Here is a 14,839-nt window from a genome sequence, read left to right as displayed (position 1 = left end):
TAGTCCTGAGGTTGGTTATATAGACTAGGATCACATACTAGTTGGGGGGAAAAGGAGGGGGAGCATGATACAAAAGTCATTTACTGATAAGCTCACAACATTTATCTATAGCAGAGGTCCCCAAACTTTTTACACAGGGGACCAGTTCACTGTCCCTCAGACCGTTGGAGGGCCGCCATATACAGTGCTCCTCTCACTGACCACCAATGAAAGAGGTGCCCCTTCCGGGAGTGCGGAGGAGGGCCGGATAAATGGCCTCAGGGGGCCACATGCGGTGGCCATAGTTTGGGGACGCCTGATCTATAGGATCTACTAAAAGGAAAAACATTCCTACACATCAAGACCATAAGATAACACAGTAGTGGTAAATGTTTTACATACCCAACACAGTAGCATAAATGTCTTATATATCGAAGACATTCCCAAATCCTCCAGGGTTTACATTGATCCTTGTTGCCACAACAATGAAGTTTTAGCTTAGGATAAGGAGAGAAGCTAAATGATGAAATTACCTTTGCTAAAAGTGTTGGGGCTAGTAAGCTAGTCCCCGCTTGCTTAGTTTACAAGTTTTATACATATAAAGAATTTCAAGAAGGATGATTAATAGAAAGCATATGAAATGTTACAGAATGCAGGTTTTTCAAGCAAGGGGAGTGGGCTCGTGATCCCTTTGTTAGAAGCATAGGTCACTCTCAGGACTCCAGGAGGGGAGGAAGAGTTAGAATCAGTGTAGGACATGTAAACATTGTCTCCTAAAGGATCTTATTGAAGGGGAAGAGGAAGTTTTCAGATAACTTTTATCTTCTTTGCTGTCTAGCAAGTGGCCATAGTCCTTCCAGAGAACTCTAGTTAAACTATGATTAGTTACTAACTTTTGCCCCTTTAATCTCTTTCTCTGTTTTTTTTTTTTTTTTTTTCTTTTCAGAAAGGAGGGGTAAGGGGGCCTGACTCTTCCTTTTAAAGTACTAATGTTAACAATTTTTGCAATTCTTCGGCACCTTATCACAATAGGATGTGATGGCACCCACAATAGGGTGTGTGTGAGGGGGGGTGTTTCACTGTAAATCTTGCACTGTCAGCCTTGGCATTGGCCGCCTGAGGGGCCTGGCTCTGAGGCACGCAGAGAACTCGGGACAGGGATGTGTAGGTGGGCAGGGGTGGGGTCTGAGCAGGGCCTGGTGAGGTTTGCAGGGCAGAATGCCATTCAGTGAGGTCGTCCTGGCCCCTAGCAAGGAGTCAGCTCAGGAGCTCTGGCCCCAAAGATGCAGAGGTCTTGGGTGCTGGAGCCCCGGTGACCTCCCAGGGACACCCCCCACCCAGGGAAGCTTGGCTGTGTGGGTTCTGTGGGGAGGAGCCAAGGACCAGCTGGGGGGCCTGAGGACATCCTGGAAATTGACTGGAAACTGCGTGTGTGTGTGTGTGTGTGTGTGTGTGTGTGTTCATTAGCTTTTCAAAGGGGCTCGTGACCAGCAAGGTTGAGAGGTACACCCCAGTCCGTTATCACCCTCTGTCCCCCGGGGGTGGCTCTGGGCTCAGCAGCATGGGGGCACTGCCCCCCGGGGGTGGCTCTGGGCTCAGCAGCATGGGGGCACTGCCCCCCGGGGGTGGCTCTGGGCTCAGCAGCATGGGGGCACTGCCCCCCGGGGGTGGCTCTGGGCTCAGCAGCATGGGGGCACTGCCCCCCGGGGGTGGCTCTGGGCTCAGCAGCATGGGGGCACTGCCCCCCGGGGTGGCTCTGGGCTCAGCAGCATGGGGGCACTGCCCCCCGGGGTGGCTCTGGGCTCAGCAGCATGGGGGCACTGCCCCCCGGGGGTGGCTCTGGGCTCAGCAGCATGGGGGCACTGCCCCCCGGGGGTGGCTCTGGGCTCAGCAGCATGGGGGCACTGCCCCCCGGGGGTGGCTCTGGGCTCAGCAGCATGGGGGCACTGCCCCCCGGGGGTGGCTCTGGGCTCAGCAGCATGGGGGCACTGCCCCCCGGGGGTGGCTCTGGGCTCAGCAGCATGGGGGCATTGCCCGGGCTGGGCTCCCTTGTCTGTGGGGGCTGGGTTCTGCCCCGGTCTTCCCTCTGGGGAGCCCTCACTTTGAATTCGGAGGATATTAAGACCTACTGTGTGCCATTCCTAGAGACACAGACAAACGAGCCACTGTTCTGCTTATGATGAGCCCCCAGGGGTAACGGGGGGGGGGAGTACAGAGAAGATGCGGGCGTTGTTGGGGAGGGGGTGCCACGAAGGCCGAGGAGGGTGAGAATGCTTCCAGCCGGAGGCCTGGGGCAGGCTTCCTGGACGAGCTGATTTCTGAGCCAAGGGTTTCAGCTAGTGCAGGTGAGGGAGGAGGCTTGTCACACGATGTGGGGTTTCCCGGGGGGCGTAACCAGGGCTGGTGGCAACTCTGGTCCCTGAGCGACCCCTGTCCTCTCTCCCAGTCCCACCCACCATCGAGGGCGCGGATGAAGGGCCTCACTTAGTGAAGACAGTGGCCGGGAGACCCTTGGGGCTGGAGTGTGTGGCCAGAGGCCACCCACCCCCCACCCTCTCCTGGTACCACGAGGGACTGCCCGTGGTGGACAGCAACGGGACGCGGCTGGAGGCGGGCGGCAGCCTGCTGAGCCTGGAGCGCCTGGGGGAGGCGTCCGGAGGCCTGTACAGCTGTGTGGCCAGCAGCCCCGCGGGAGAGGCCGTGCTGCAGTATGCCGTGGACGTGCAGGGTGAGCCCAGATCTGTCCCCCCACCCCGAGTCACCCGGGCTGTCACCCCTCCTCCAACACCTACGGGGTGCCAGTGCCCAAGGCCCCTTCTAGGAGCTGCCCCTGGTCAGTGGGTCGGGGTATGTGGAGAAACTCACGGAGGCCCAGAGCTGGGTTGTGGGCCGGGCATCCTGGGGAGGAGTGGGGAGGAGTGGGGAGGAGTGGGAGGAGTGGGGAGGAGTGGGAGGAGTGGGGAGGAGTGGGAGGAGGGGAGGAGTGGGAGGAGTGAGGAGGAGTGGGGAGGAGTGGGAGGAGGGGAGGAGTGGGAGGAGTGGGGAGGAGTGGGAGGAGTGGGAGGAGGGGAGGAGTGGGAGGAGTGGGGAGGAGTGGGAGGAGTGGGAGGAGGGGAGGAGTGGGAGGAGTGGGGAGGAGGAGGAGCGGGGAGGAGGAGGAGCGGGGAGGAGCGGGGAGGAGGAGGAGCGGGGAGGAGAGGGAGGAGAGGGAGGAGAGGGGAGGAGCAGGGAGGAGGAGGAGTGGGGAGGAGTGGGGAGGAGTGGGAGGAGGAGGAGCGGGGAGGAGCGGGGAGGAGGAGGAGTGGGGAGGAGCGGGGAGGAGCAGGGAGGAGGAGGAGTGGGGAGGAGTGGGGAGGAGTGGGAGGAGCCTTCCCTGCTTCCTTCCGTTCAGCAGACATTTCTCAGGCGATCATTCTGGGCTGGCCCCGGGGGTGTTGGTGGTCAGGCAGGAAACCAGGCAGGTGGGACTCCTGAGCCCTGGGTCTGGTGGTGAGAAAGACATTGAATAAACAGGACAAGCCTCAGGGGAGGCCAGGGGGACCACCTACCTTGTCTTGGGTGGTCCTGGAAGGCTTCCTGAAAGAGGGACCGCCCTGGCCGGTTGGCTCAGTGGTAGAGTGTCGGCCTGGCGTGTGGAAGTCCCTGGTTCGATTCCCGGCCAGGGCACACAGGAGAAGCACCCATCTGCTTCTCCACCCCTCCCCCTCTCCTTCCTCTCTGTCTCTCTCTTCCCCTCCCGCAGCCGAGGCTCCATTGGAGCAAAAGATGGCCCGGGCGCTGGGGATGGCTCCTTGGCCTCTGTCCCAGGCGCTAGAGTGGCTCTGGTCGTGACAGAGCGACGCCCCGGATGGGCAGAGCATCGCCCCCTGGTGGGCGTGCCGGGTGGATCCCGGTCGGGCGCATGCGGGAGTCTATCTGACTGCCTCCCCGTTTCCAGCTTCAGAAAAATACAAAAAAAAAAAAAAAGAAAGAAAGAGGGACCATTTATGGGGGAACTTGAATGGTGGGGCGAGGCTTGGCCTTGCTCTGGGGGCACTGGGGGCTTAGGAAGGCTTTGGGTCGGGGTTTACTCAGTTCTAAACACCAATGGGGGGGTCCCTCTTCCAGTGCCCCCACAGCTCCTGGTGGCTGAAGGCCTGGGCCAGGTGACCAGCCTCGTGGGACAGCCCTTGGAACTTCCCTGCCAGGCCTCAGGCTCCCCGCTGCCCACTCTCCAGTACGTATGGGATGGTGGAGGCCAGGTCTGGGGCTGGAGGGTGTGGGCAGAGAGCGCACGCTTTAGGGTAGGTGGGGGTAGGGGACACTCCCCCTCCCCAGAGGTATGAGAACGGTCACGGAGCCAGAGACATGTGAGCAGGCGGACATGCCGCCAGCCCTCCCTGGCCTCCGGCCGACCTGCCCCCCTTCCCACCCACCTTAGATGGCTGCAGAATGGCCGCCCAGCTGAGGAGCTGGTGGGGGTGCAGGTGGCCTCCCAGGGGACCACACTGCACATTGACCATGTGGAGCTGGACCACGCGGGCCTCTTCTCCTGTCAGGCCACTAACGAAGCAGGCACTGCCGGGGCTGAGGTGGAGCTGTCTGTCCACGGTGAGAAGGCACGGTGGCCCAAGAGGCCAGGGTAGACGGAGCCCGAGCACTGTGCCCATCTGTGCCTTTGGCAGCCCTGGTGGCCCTGGGAAGGGCGTGGGGCTGGTTTTCTCTAGACAGTGCTTCTGGGCTGGACTTCCCAGCTCCCCAGAGAGATGTGACATGAGGGGCTGGTTAGCTGTTTACACTTGTCAAATCTCTCCAGTCCACAGACCCTCAGTTCTCCCTGCAGTCTTCCCTCACTCCCCGATGACCGTGACAAACTTCATTCAACTTGAAATACATTAGCTCTCTCACCTCTCTGCCTGCAAATGCTGTTTCCATTCCTGGAACAGTCTCTTTGCCTGCTAGCTCCTCCTCATCTTTCAGGTCTGTCCTGAAACGCCCCTTCCTCCAGAAAGCCTTCCTTGGTTCCACTGTGTTGCTAATCCACACTGCCCACCCTCTCTTGGCTCTAGCTCTCCACTCACTATGTTGGAATTGCTTTTTTGGTTCTCCATCTCTGCAGCCCAACTCTGGAAACTCTGAGAGGGCAACACAGTGGGCACCATTCTTTGCTGTGTCCCTGTGCCTGGTATAGTTCGGGGCACTGAGTAGATGCTCAATGGATGGATGAATGGATGGATGGATGTGAGAATTTTTGAAGAAAGGCAAGACCGGCCCTTCTGGTTCGCTGTCCCTTCTGGTTCGCTGTCTGGCGTTCTTCCCGCAGCCAGGAGTCTGGGGCTGGAGTGGGGAGGAGGCAGGAGGGCAGCCCTGCAGGGCCACTCCTTCCTGAGGCATGGAGGGGATTGCGAGGTGCCCCCTGCACCCCTCCTGACCCTGACTCGGTCCTGCCTGCCTCTCCCCCCGCCCAGAGCTCCCATCAGTGGTCATCATCGGGGGTGAGAACATCACGGCCCCTTTCCTGCAGCCTGTGACCCTCCGATGTGCAGGGACTGGGGTGCCTACCCCAAGCCTCCGCTGGTGGAAGGATGGGGTGCCCCTGGCATCCTCGGGGGGGAACCTGCAGGTACATGCAAGGGCCCTGGGGCTGGTGGAGCACTCTTGCAGAAGTGCGGGGGCCACATTTTAGGGGCCCTGGAGACCCCAGCTGGGCGCTGGTAGCCTGGGTGCTGGACAGGCAGAGATCCCACTCAACCCGGGATGCTCAGCGGATCTGGGAGCTGGGCCGGAAGAGGGGAGGCACCTTTAGCTCAGTCCACGTCTCCGGAGCTTCAGCTGTCATAGACACTAGGGAAAGGGGAACGTCCCCAGGATCAAAGTGATTCCCTGTGGAATCTAAGTGTGTGGTTCAGAACTCTGCCCCCGGAGCCAGACTTGTCCCCGCGCCTCCCTTCTCCTGCTCCCGGGGTCCGCAGCAGGCTGGCCGCTGGCCACGTCCCCGCAGCATTCTGACTGGCTTCCGGTTCTCGGGCCGCGGCCCCTCCCCACGTCCCCGCAGCATTCTGACTGGCTTCCGGTTCTCGGGCCGCGGCCCCTCCCCACGTCCTCACAGCATTCTGACTGGCTTCCGGTTCTCGGGCCGCGGCCCCTCCCCACGTCCCCACAGCATTCTGACTGGCTTCCGGTTCTCGGGCCACGGCCCCTCCCCACGTCCCCGCAGCATTCTGACTGGCTTCCGGTTCTCGGGCCGCGGCCCCTCCCCACGTCCCCGCAGCATTCTGACTGGCTTCCGGTTCTCGGGCCGCGGCCCCTCCCCACGTCCCCGCAGCATTCTGACTGGCTTCCGGTTCTCGGGCCACGGCCCCTCCCCACGTCCCCGCAGCATTCTGACTGGCTTCCGGTTCTCGGGCCGCGGCCCCTCCCCACGTCCCCGCAGCATTCTGACTGGCTTCCGGTTCTCGGGCCGTGGCCCCTCCCCACGTCCCCATGACACCCCCCTGCCCCCCCCAGATTGAGAAGGTGGACCTGAGGGACGAAGGCGTCTACACCTGTGCGGCCACTAACCTGGCGGGGGAGAGCAGAGGGGACGTAGCGCTCAAGGTTTTGGGTGAGGACGTGGGCGCCGAGCGGCGGGAGGCGGGGGACCCCTCGAGGGCCGTGGGGGCTACTGTGGGGGTCGGGGGGGGGTGGGGTTCTAAAATCAGAGTCGTGCACTTGACTTGAGGAGTAGCAGGTCATTTGCTCTGTGGCCCCTTGGGTTGTTTTCTGCAGGATTTTTTGTATTTTTGTATTTTTCTGAAGCTGGAAATGGGGAGAGACAGTCAGACAGACTCCCGCATGCGCCCGACCGGGATCCACCCGGCACACCCACCAGGGGGCGACGCTCTGCCCACCAGGGGGCGATGCTCTGCCCCTCCGGGGCGTCACTCTGCCGTGACCAGAGCCACTCTAGCGCCTGGGGCAGAGGCCAAGGAGCCATCCCCAGTGCCCGGGCCAACTTTGCTCCAATGGAGCCTCGGCTGCGGGAGGGGAAGAGAGAGACAGAGAGGAAGGAGAGGGGGAGGGGTGGAGAAGCAGATGGGCGTTTCTCCTGTGTGCCCTGGCCGGGAATCGAACTCGGATCCCCCGCACGCCAGGCCAAGGCTCTACCGCTGAGCCATCCGGCCAGGGCTTCTGCGGGATTTTTAATGGAAACCCTTGTCCCCCGCCATGCTTACCTTCGCTTGTCTTACTCATCTTTGCGGGTCCCCTGACGTCCTTGCACACACGGGCCAATCCTGGCACTTGTCACTTTTCGTGGCTGTCTTGGGTTCCGCTTCCTCACTGTGCTGGGCGTCGGCTGTCCCGGGTGGGTGCCGGGGTGGTCTGGTACAATGGCACTGATGGAGCCCAGGGCCTTTGTTCTGGGGTGTGGCTCAGGAGTGGGGTTCTTTGGCCAGAGGTCACGAGCCATTTGGGAGCCCTTGTCGCCCAGGACTCTTTAGGAAGGCTGGGGAGGGGGCGTTAGGGACAGCTGAGATGTGAGTGACCGGAGTGTCCACCCAGCAAGCCAGGGCGCTCCTGTCTCCCCCAGTGCCCCCCAACATTGAGCCAGGCCCGGTCAACAAGGCAGTGCTGGAAAATGCCTCTGTGACCTTGGAGTGTCTGGCCTCGGGCGTGCCCCCTCCAGGTAAGACCCCTCCTCTTGATGGAAAGCCACCTGCAGCCGGCCCCAGGTCCCCGTCTAGTGAGCTTGGCCAGTGCTCCAGTGTCCACCCTGGTTGTGGACGGAGCAGGGTGAACCCAGCAGGCCCTTCCCTCTATTTCTTGCATTTTCCTCTCTTCCCTCTCAACAGCTTTTCATCCAGTGCCCAGGACATGCCCGTCACCACCAGGCCCAGAGCCTGTGTGCTGGTGACCGAAGCCGGCCTCCAGGGCTTCTTTCTGGGGTTGTGCCTTCACAGGGCTGCCCGGGGCTGGGGGCAAGGGCCAGAACCTCCCGGTCACTGCCTGTCTGGGCCTCTTCTCTAGACCAGCAGTCCAGGACAGGACGGGGAGCTTGGGGCTGGGGGTGAGTGGCAGACGGGATGGGCCCAGGAGGAAGGTTCATCTCCTGTCCCCCCTTTGAACCGGGTCCATCCAGCGTTGCCTGGGGTGGTGAGCCCCGGAGGTGATTGCCCTCCCCTCGGGGCAAATACCCTGTTGAGTTCTGGAATGGGCCCTGGTAGGTTGGAAGAAAGCCGACGATACAATCAGTCCAAACTTAGGAGGCTGCTGTTTTGGGGGCGCACCAGGTTCTCCTCTGAAGGAGGAGCTGAGAGGGCCAGGCTGGCTTTGACTCTCCTTGTCCCTGGCCGCCCCAGCCTCCACCCACCGTGGCTTCCTCTCCGCCCCTGCTCCTGTCTCAAGAGGCAGCACTGCCCACTGCACGGGCATCGTCTGCAGAGCTGGAAGGGCCCTCCTGGATTTCTCTTCTCTCCCCCCAGACGTCTCCTGGTTCAAGGGCCGCCAGCCTGTCTCTGCCCGGAAGGGAGTCACAGTGTTCGCTGATGGGAGAGTTCTCCTCATTGAGAGAGCCCGGTTTTCTGATGCTGGGAGCTACCAGTGTGTGGCATCCAATGTGGCAGGTCACACGGAGCTCAAGTATGGCTTACGGGTCAATGGTGAGTTGCCCTGGGACTAAAGGGGTCCTTGTCCAAAAAGTCACCTTCCACCCATTTGTCTATCAGTCTGCTTGTCCCCCCATCTCTCTATCCATCTCCCTTCCTTCCTTCCTTCCTTCCTTCCTTCCTTCCTTCCTTCCTTCCTTCCTTCCCTCCCTCCCTCCTTCTATCCATCCATCCCTCCACCCATCCAGTTCTCTGCCCACCCACCCAGCCTCCATTCAACCACCCATTCTCCTGTCTATCCACCTTCCATGCAACCGTATTTATAAGGACATGCTCTGGGGCAAACCCTGGTGCTGCAGCCCCGGAAAAGGCCCAGGAGCTTTCTGCTAGTGGAGGGCGCAGTCATTAGATAGTTGCCTGCAGTACTGTTTCCTGACCATTGTGACAAGCGCTGGTGCAGGTGAGGTACGCCCGAGTGTCTGGAAGCAGGCACGGACCTGGCCCGGGGAACCAGGGCGGGGCATCTCCGGGAGCTGGATGCCTGGAGAGAAACTGCCAGGGCCGGAGGCTCCGGGGACTTGGGGAACTGGAGGGACTGAAAGGAGGCTGGAGGCCCAGAGGTTTCAGGGCAGGGAAGAGGGGCCAGGGGCTGCAGGTGGAAGCTGCAGGGGTCAGGTCTTTCTCTATTTTTAGCAAGAGAGATAGAGAGACAGACAAGCAGGAAGGGAAAGAGATGAGAAGTGTCAATTCTTTAGTTGTTCATTGTTGCTTTCTCATCTGTGCCTTGACCCGGGGGTGACAGCCAAGCGAGTGACTCCTTGCTCAAGCCAGTGACCTTGGGCTCAAGCCAGCGACCTTTGGGTTCAAGCTAGTGACCATAGGCTCATGTCTATGATCCCACGCTCAAGCTGGTGAGCCTGTGCTCAAACCAGTGACCTCAGGGTTTTGAACCTGGGTTCTCTGTGTCCCAGGCCGACGCTCTATCTATTGCGCCATCGCCTGGTCAGGCAGAGGGGTCAGGTCTTTAAACTGAGAGGTTTGGCTAGCTGGGCAGGAGCCCTGGGTATCATCATGGCTTGGATGTCCCAGATACAGCTGAAGAGGGGCTGCCTGTGGGTCGTGTGTGATCTGACACCATGGAGTCAGAAAACAAAGCCTGCCCGGGGCCTCAGTCCTTGCCGCACACCCTGCCCGTGGTGCGCTGACCAGAAAGGCCCAGGTCAGGGGCTGCCTCTGCACTTCCTGCTGGTCAGCCTTGGGCAGGGGACTCGCCCCCCTTCCCGAGCCTCGGTTTCTCATCTCGAGAGGCCTCACGATGGTTTTGAAAGGATGAGATGGGCAGCCTTGAGACCTGGGCCGTGGTGTGCCCAGGTTGAGAGTGGCCGCCCCTGTGCTCTGGTTGGTGACCTGCAGGGGGAGGGGGCATGCCCAGCCGGGCACCTTCCCTGCCGTGCCCCCCGTGCGGCTCAGCCCGGCTCTGTCGCCCCCGCCCTACAGCGCCTCCGCGCATCACGCTGCCGCCCAGCCTGCCAGGCCCCGTGCTGCTTGGCGCCCCGGTCCGGCTGACCTGTAACGCCACCGGAAGCCCCAGCCCCACCCTGATGTGGCTGAAGGATGGGAACCCCGTGTCCGCGGCAGGGACCCCCGGCCTCCAGGTCAGTAGGGCTGGGCGGCCCTGGGAGCTCAGAGGGGAGGGAGAAGCCGTGATTGCTCGGGACGGTCGGCCGGAGGGAGGAAGGCGGAGTGCTAAGCGGAGAACCTCGGGCACGGTCTCCAGAAACCGAATGCACCCCACAAGTGCAAGCCAGCTACGTGATTGAAAACTCCGGTAGCTGCATGAAAATGGGTAAGAAGAAATAGGTGAAACCGAGGTTAATCATCCGTGTTAGTTAACCCAGTATATCCAAGGCGTAGCATCTCATCAAAAGATCCATATAGAAGATTATTAACAAGACGTTTTACATTCTTCTTTTCACACGAACTCTTTGAAATCTGCTGTGCATTTTGCACGTGAGGACTAGCCTCGTGTCGGGGGCTCACAGCGTCCAGGTCCCTGCGTTGGAGGGTCTGCGGGCCTGCAGCAGGCTGCCCAGCACGCCCAGCAGTGGGGCCAGCTTGGGAAGGGGTGGGGAGAGCAGCTGGGTCGGGCTTGCTGGCTGGTTTCCTGGCTGCAAGCGCTTTGCACGACTCGAGAGTGAGCGCCTTGCAGAAAGCCGCGTGTGTGTCTCTGTGAAAAGCCTCAGGTGCTTCCCCTCCGGGGCGAGTCTCCCTGGTCGCGCTCCCCCCACCGTGAGGTGCGGTTCCCTGATACCCTCAGCCGCCGCCCTGAGGGGCGATGTTCCTGACCCCTGGCCCTCCACTGGGAAAAATGGTTTTTCTTTGTTTATTTACTTGCCTGTCTCTGCGAGCCTCCGGTAAACAGGGAACGGCCCCGCGCTTTCGGGCTCCGCAGTTCCTCTGCGGCTGCCCGAATCCAGTGTGGACCTGCCTGGCCTCGGCCACCGGCATTGCAGAAGGTGCGGGCACTGGCCCTTGACGTGTATAACCTCATGTGGGCTTCCTTCTGGGGGCACAGGTCTTCCCTGGGGGCCACGTCCTCACACTGGCCAGTGCCCGGGCCTCCGACGCCGGCAGCTACACCTGTGTGGCAGTGAGTGCCGTCGGTGAGGACCGCGGGGACGTCGTCCTGCATGTCCACAGTGAGTGTCGGGCCCTGGAGGTGGCCACATCCGGGCCAGCAGCTCCAGGGGTGGGGCTGGGGTGTGTCCGGCCATGCTCAGGCGGAGAAGGGGCCGTTGGGTGTGAGACAGGCCGGCCTGAGACTGCAGCCGCCTGCCTGCGGGGGTCAGTTGGAGTGTGAGCTCCCCCATCATGAACTGCGGGGCTGGCAGGCGGCCCCGCTCAGCTAGGAGATCCGAGTTCAGGGAACAGGTAGAAGGAGGTGCACACGGCCAAGAGTCAGGAACTGGGCGTCTCCCCTCCCCTGGGAGCCCATTTGGGAAAGGCGGGTAGGGTGGTTAGGAGCACCAGCTCTGGCGTGTATAGACCTGGGGTTCAAATCCTGCCTCCACCACCTCCTAGGTCCATGACCGTGGGCTAGTAGTCACTTCGCTTCTCTGAGCCCGAGTTCCTTCCTCTGTGAAATGGGCAAAGATGGCGCCCACTTCAAGGGGCACCCTGGGGTTCACCGCACTCATGGACAGCAGTTACAGTAGCTCTTGTTTTAGAATTTCCTCGTGGGGGACTTTGTGGGCATCGTGGGAGGTGCACGAGGGGACTCTGGGAAATGTAGGGCCTGGGAAGGAGGGGGAGGAAGTGTTTCCTCCCAGCTCTTCCCGTTGCTGGAGTCGAGGTGAGGTGAACAGGCATCATGCGCTCAAGGGCCCGCCGGCCTGTGTCATTGCATTTAATCTCCTAGTGGCCTCACAACGTGGCGACTTTCATTACCCCCAGGACGCTGGGGACTCACACAGCCACGTGTTAGGACGCAGGGCTCCAACCAGGAGCGCTGACCCCGGGCCCTGCCTTCTTGAGCCCGATGCTGCGCAGATTACTTGTGTCGCAGGGGAAAAGGGAGTTGGGGGTCCTGCTTCTAAAAAGCCCATGTAGCCTGACCTGTGGTGGCGCAGTGGATAAAGCGTCGACCTGGAAATGCTGAGGTCGTCGGTTTAAAACTCTGGGCTTGCCTGGTCAAGGCACATATGGGAGTTGATGCTTCCAGCTCCTCCCCATCTTCTCTCTCTGTCTCTCTCTCCTCTCTCTCTCTTCCTTTCTCTCTCCTCTCTAAAATGAATAAATAAAATAAAAAGCCCATGTATGTACGCATGTGAGAAGAGGGGAGATGATGGTCCCGCATGCGCCCCGACTGAGATCCACTCAGCAACCCCCTCTGGGGCTGACGCTCGAACCAACCGAGCCACTGGCTGCTGGAGGGGAAGAGAGAGAGGAGGGGGAGAGTGGGGGGAGAGAAGCTGATGGTTGCTGCTCATGTGAGCCCTGACTGGGGATTGAACCTGGGACATCCATACACTGGGCCAGTGCTCTATCCACTGAGCCAACTGGGCAGGGCCTTAAAAAAATACTTTTTAAAAAATAAAAATATGCCCTGGCCGGATAGCTCAGTGAGAGCAATGTCCCAAAGCACAGAGGCTGCCAGTGTGACCCCTGATCAGGGCAGATGCAGGAACGGATTGATGTTCCTGACTCTGTTTCTCTCTCTCTCCCTTCCTCTCTCTCTCTAAAACCAATCAAATAAACATTAACAAAATAAAAAGTGTTCATTTAAAAAAGATTTTGAGATCATTGTGGATTCACATGCAGTTGTAAGAAATAATACAGAGATGCCTGACCAGGCAGTGGCGCAGTGGATAGAGCGTCGGACTGTGATGCGGAGGACCCAGGTTCAAGTCCCCGAGGTCGCCAGCTTGAGCTAGGGCTCATCTGGTTTGAGCAAAGCTCACCAGTTTGGACCCAAGGTCGCTGGCTCAAGCAAGGGGTCACTCAGTCTGCTGACAGCCCGCGGTCAAGGCACATATGAGAGAGCAATCAATGAACAACTAAGGTGCTGCAACGAAGCACTGATGCTTCTCATTAAAAAAAGAAAAAAAAGAAAAAAGAAATAATACAGAGAAATCCCGGGTCCCTTTTGCCCGCTGTCCCTCAGTGGTAACCTCTTGTGCTACTAAAACACAACCAGGCCAGGATGCTGACATCGTCACAGTCCACCTCCGCATTTGGATTTGGGTACATTCCTTTTGCGGCAGGCTCTGGAGGTCACTGGGGAGGGGGACACAGGAGGGCTGCAGCTCAGGGCACAGCCCTGTCCTGATGGTGACTCCCATCCCCTGCGTTTGCTCCTGGCTGCTGGACGTGGCCACCCTGCTAGCCCCCCACCCCTGTGCTGAGACACACACCCCCCAGCCCCGCTCCCTCCGCAGTGCCTCCCAGCATCCTCGGAGAAGAGCTGAACGTGTCCGTCGTGGCCAACCAGTCGGTAGTCCTGGAGTGCCAGAGCCAGGCGGTGCCCCCTCCCATGTTGAGCTGGCGGAAGGACGGCCGCCCCCTGGAGTTACGACCGGGGGTCCGCCTCTCTGCTGACAAGGCCTTGCTGGAGGTAGGCGGCCACCCAGGCCCGTGGTGGGGACTCCGTCTGGAGGAGAGCTGAGCGCTGGGTGGAGCGGGGCCTGTGGGTGCCCCTGCGAGGTTCAGTTCAGTGACGTGTGCCCTGAGGGACCCGCTAGGGGCAGATCCTCCTGACCTGTCCACTGCTTCCAGGCAACGGGCACAGAGAGCGAAGCTGCGGGACTGAGCCCCCAGGACCCCTCAGACCTGTCCCCGCCCCCCCCCACCCCCCCACCACAATGCCAGCAGCTCTCTGCCAGTCCTCACCGTTGGGCATTTGAGTCCCTCTATCGGGCATCTGCCCAGCAAGGCAGGGGGTACCTAGGGCCCGGGACTCTGGAGTCAGCCTGCGTGTAAACTTTAGCTCCACCTTCTCCTGGCTTTGCCACCTTAAGAAATGTCCTGACCGCTAGCCTCAGGTCTCTCACCTGTAAACACCTGGGTAGCTTTCTTTTCACGGCTGGGAGAATTCTTAGAGACAAGGCTGTGAGGCCCCAACCTGCCCCAGAGAATAGCTCATCCATGTTGGCCGTGGGATGGGAGGCACCCCTCCGGCTGCTGGGGAGAACTTTCCACTCCAGCCCCTACCCTACCTCTACACCTTATGATATGATCATTCCCAACTCGGAGCACCTCCATTTGGTTTCCTCTGCCTGGAAGCCGGCCTCTCCTTCCCTTCACTCTCCAAAGCCCCAGCCGTCACCCCCAGGTCGGCGTCTGACGCCTGAGGATGGAGTCCCTGCTCCCCCACCCTCCTTCCCTCCCCCCCTCCCCCTCTGCGCTGTGCTGTCAGAACAGGGCTGGGTTGTGGGTGCGAAGTGAGGCTGGCAAGTGCGAAGCCAGTTAGGGAGCCCATGGCAGGCCACTGCAGGCACCAGCTTCTGGAAACTTCCTGGTGTGGGAGGGGCCACAGGCGCTCTCTGTGCCTCCAGGTCCCAGGTGGGGAGGCTGGGACACAGCGAGGTAAAGTGACCTGCCCACGGTCACACAGTCTGTCCAGGGCTAACCCCATCTCTGTGCTGCCCCCGCCGACGCGTCCCGTTGCCCTCGGCCAGGTGGACAGAGCAGAGGTGTGGGACACAGGCCGCTACACCTGCGAGGCGCTGAACCCGGCAGGCCGCTCGGAGAAACACTACAACCTGAACGTCTGGGGTGAGTGTCCCCCGGGCTAGGCC

The 14,839-nt window shown here is 60.6% G+C and overlaps 1 protein-coding gene across 2 annotated transcripts in view; it reads left to right on the top strand.

Moving 5' to 3' along the window:
- HMCN2 (hemicentin 2) overlaps positions 1-14,839 on the top strand; it is a 150,407-nt gene that overhangs the window by 75,589 nt on the left and 59,979 nt on the right. For both annotated transcript variants that reach the window (XM_066366902.1, XM_066366900.1), the window contains exons 32-42: positions 2,426-2,707; positions 4,087-4,195; positions 4,400-4,569; positions 5,427-5,581; positions 6,466-6,562; positions 7,529-7,624; positions 8,421-8,597; positions 10,041-10,198; positions 11,119-11,242; positions 13,481-13,656; positions 14,720-14,816. In XM_066366902.1, the coding sequence (XP_066222999.1) occupies positions 2,426-2,707; positions 4,087-4,195; positions 4,400-4,569; positions 5,427-5,581; positions 6,466-6,562; positions 7,529-7,624; positions 8,421-8,597; positions 10,041-10,198; positions 11,119-11,242; positions 13,481-13,656; positions 14,720-14,816 (1,641 nt within the window). The remainder of the gene's footprint in view (positions 1-2,425; positions 2,708-4,086; positions 4,196-4,399; positions 4,570-5,426; positions 5,582-6,465; positions 6,563-7,528; positions 7,625-8,420; positions 8,598-10,040; positions 10,199-11,118; positions 11,243-13,480; positions 13,657-14,719; positions 14,817-14,839) is intronic.

Source organism: Saccopteryx leptura, chromosome 2, assembly GCF_036850995.1.
Source record: "Saccopteryx leptura isolate mSacLep1 chromosome 2, mSacLep1_pri_phased_curated, whole genome shotgun sequence".
Classification (NCBI taxonomy): domain Eukaryota; kingdom Metazoa; phylum Chordata; class Mammalia; order Chiroptera; family Emballonuridae; genus Saccopteryx; species Saccopteryx leptura.
This window is presented reverse-complemented; position numbering and strand designations above follow the sequence as displayed.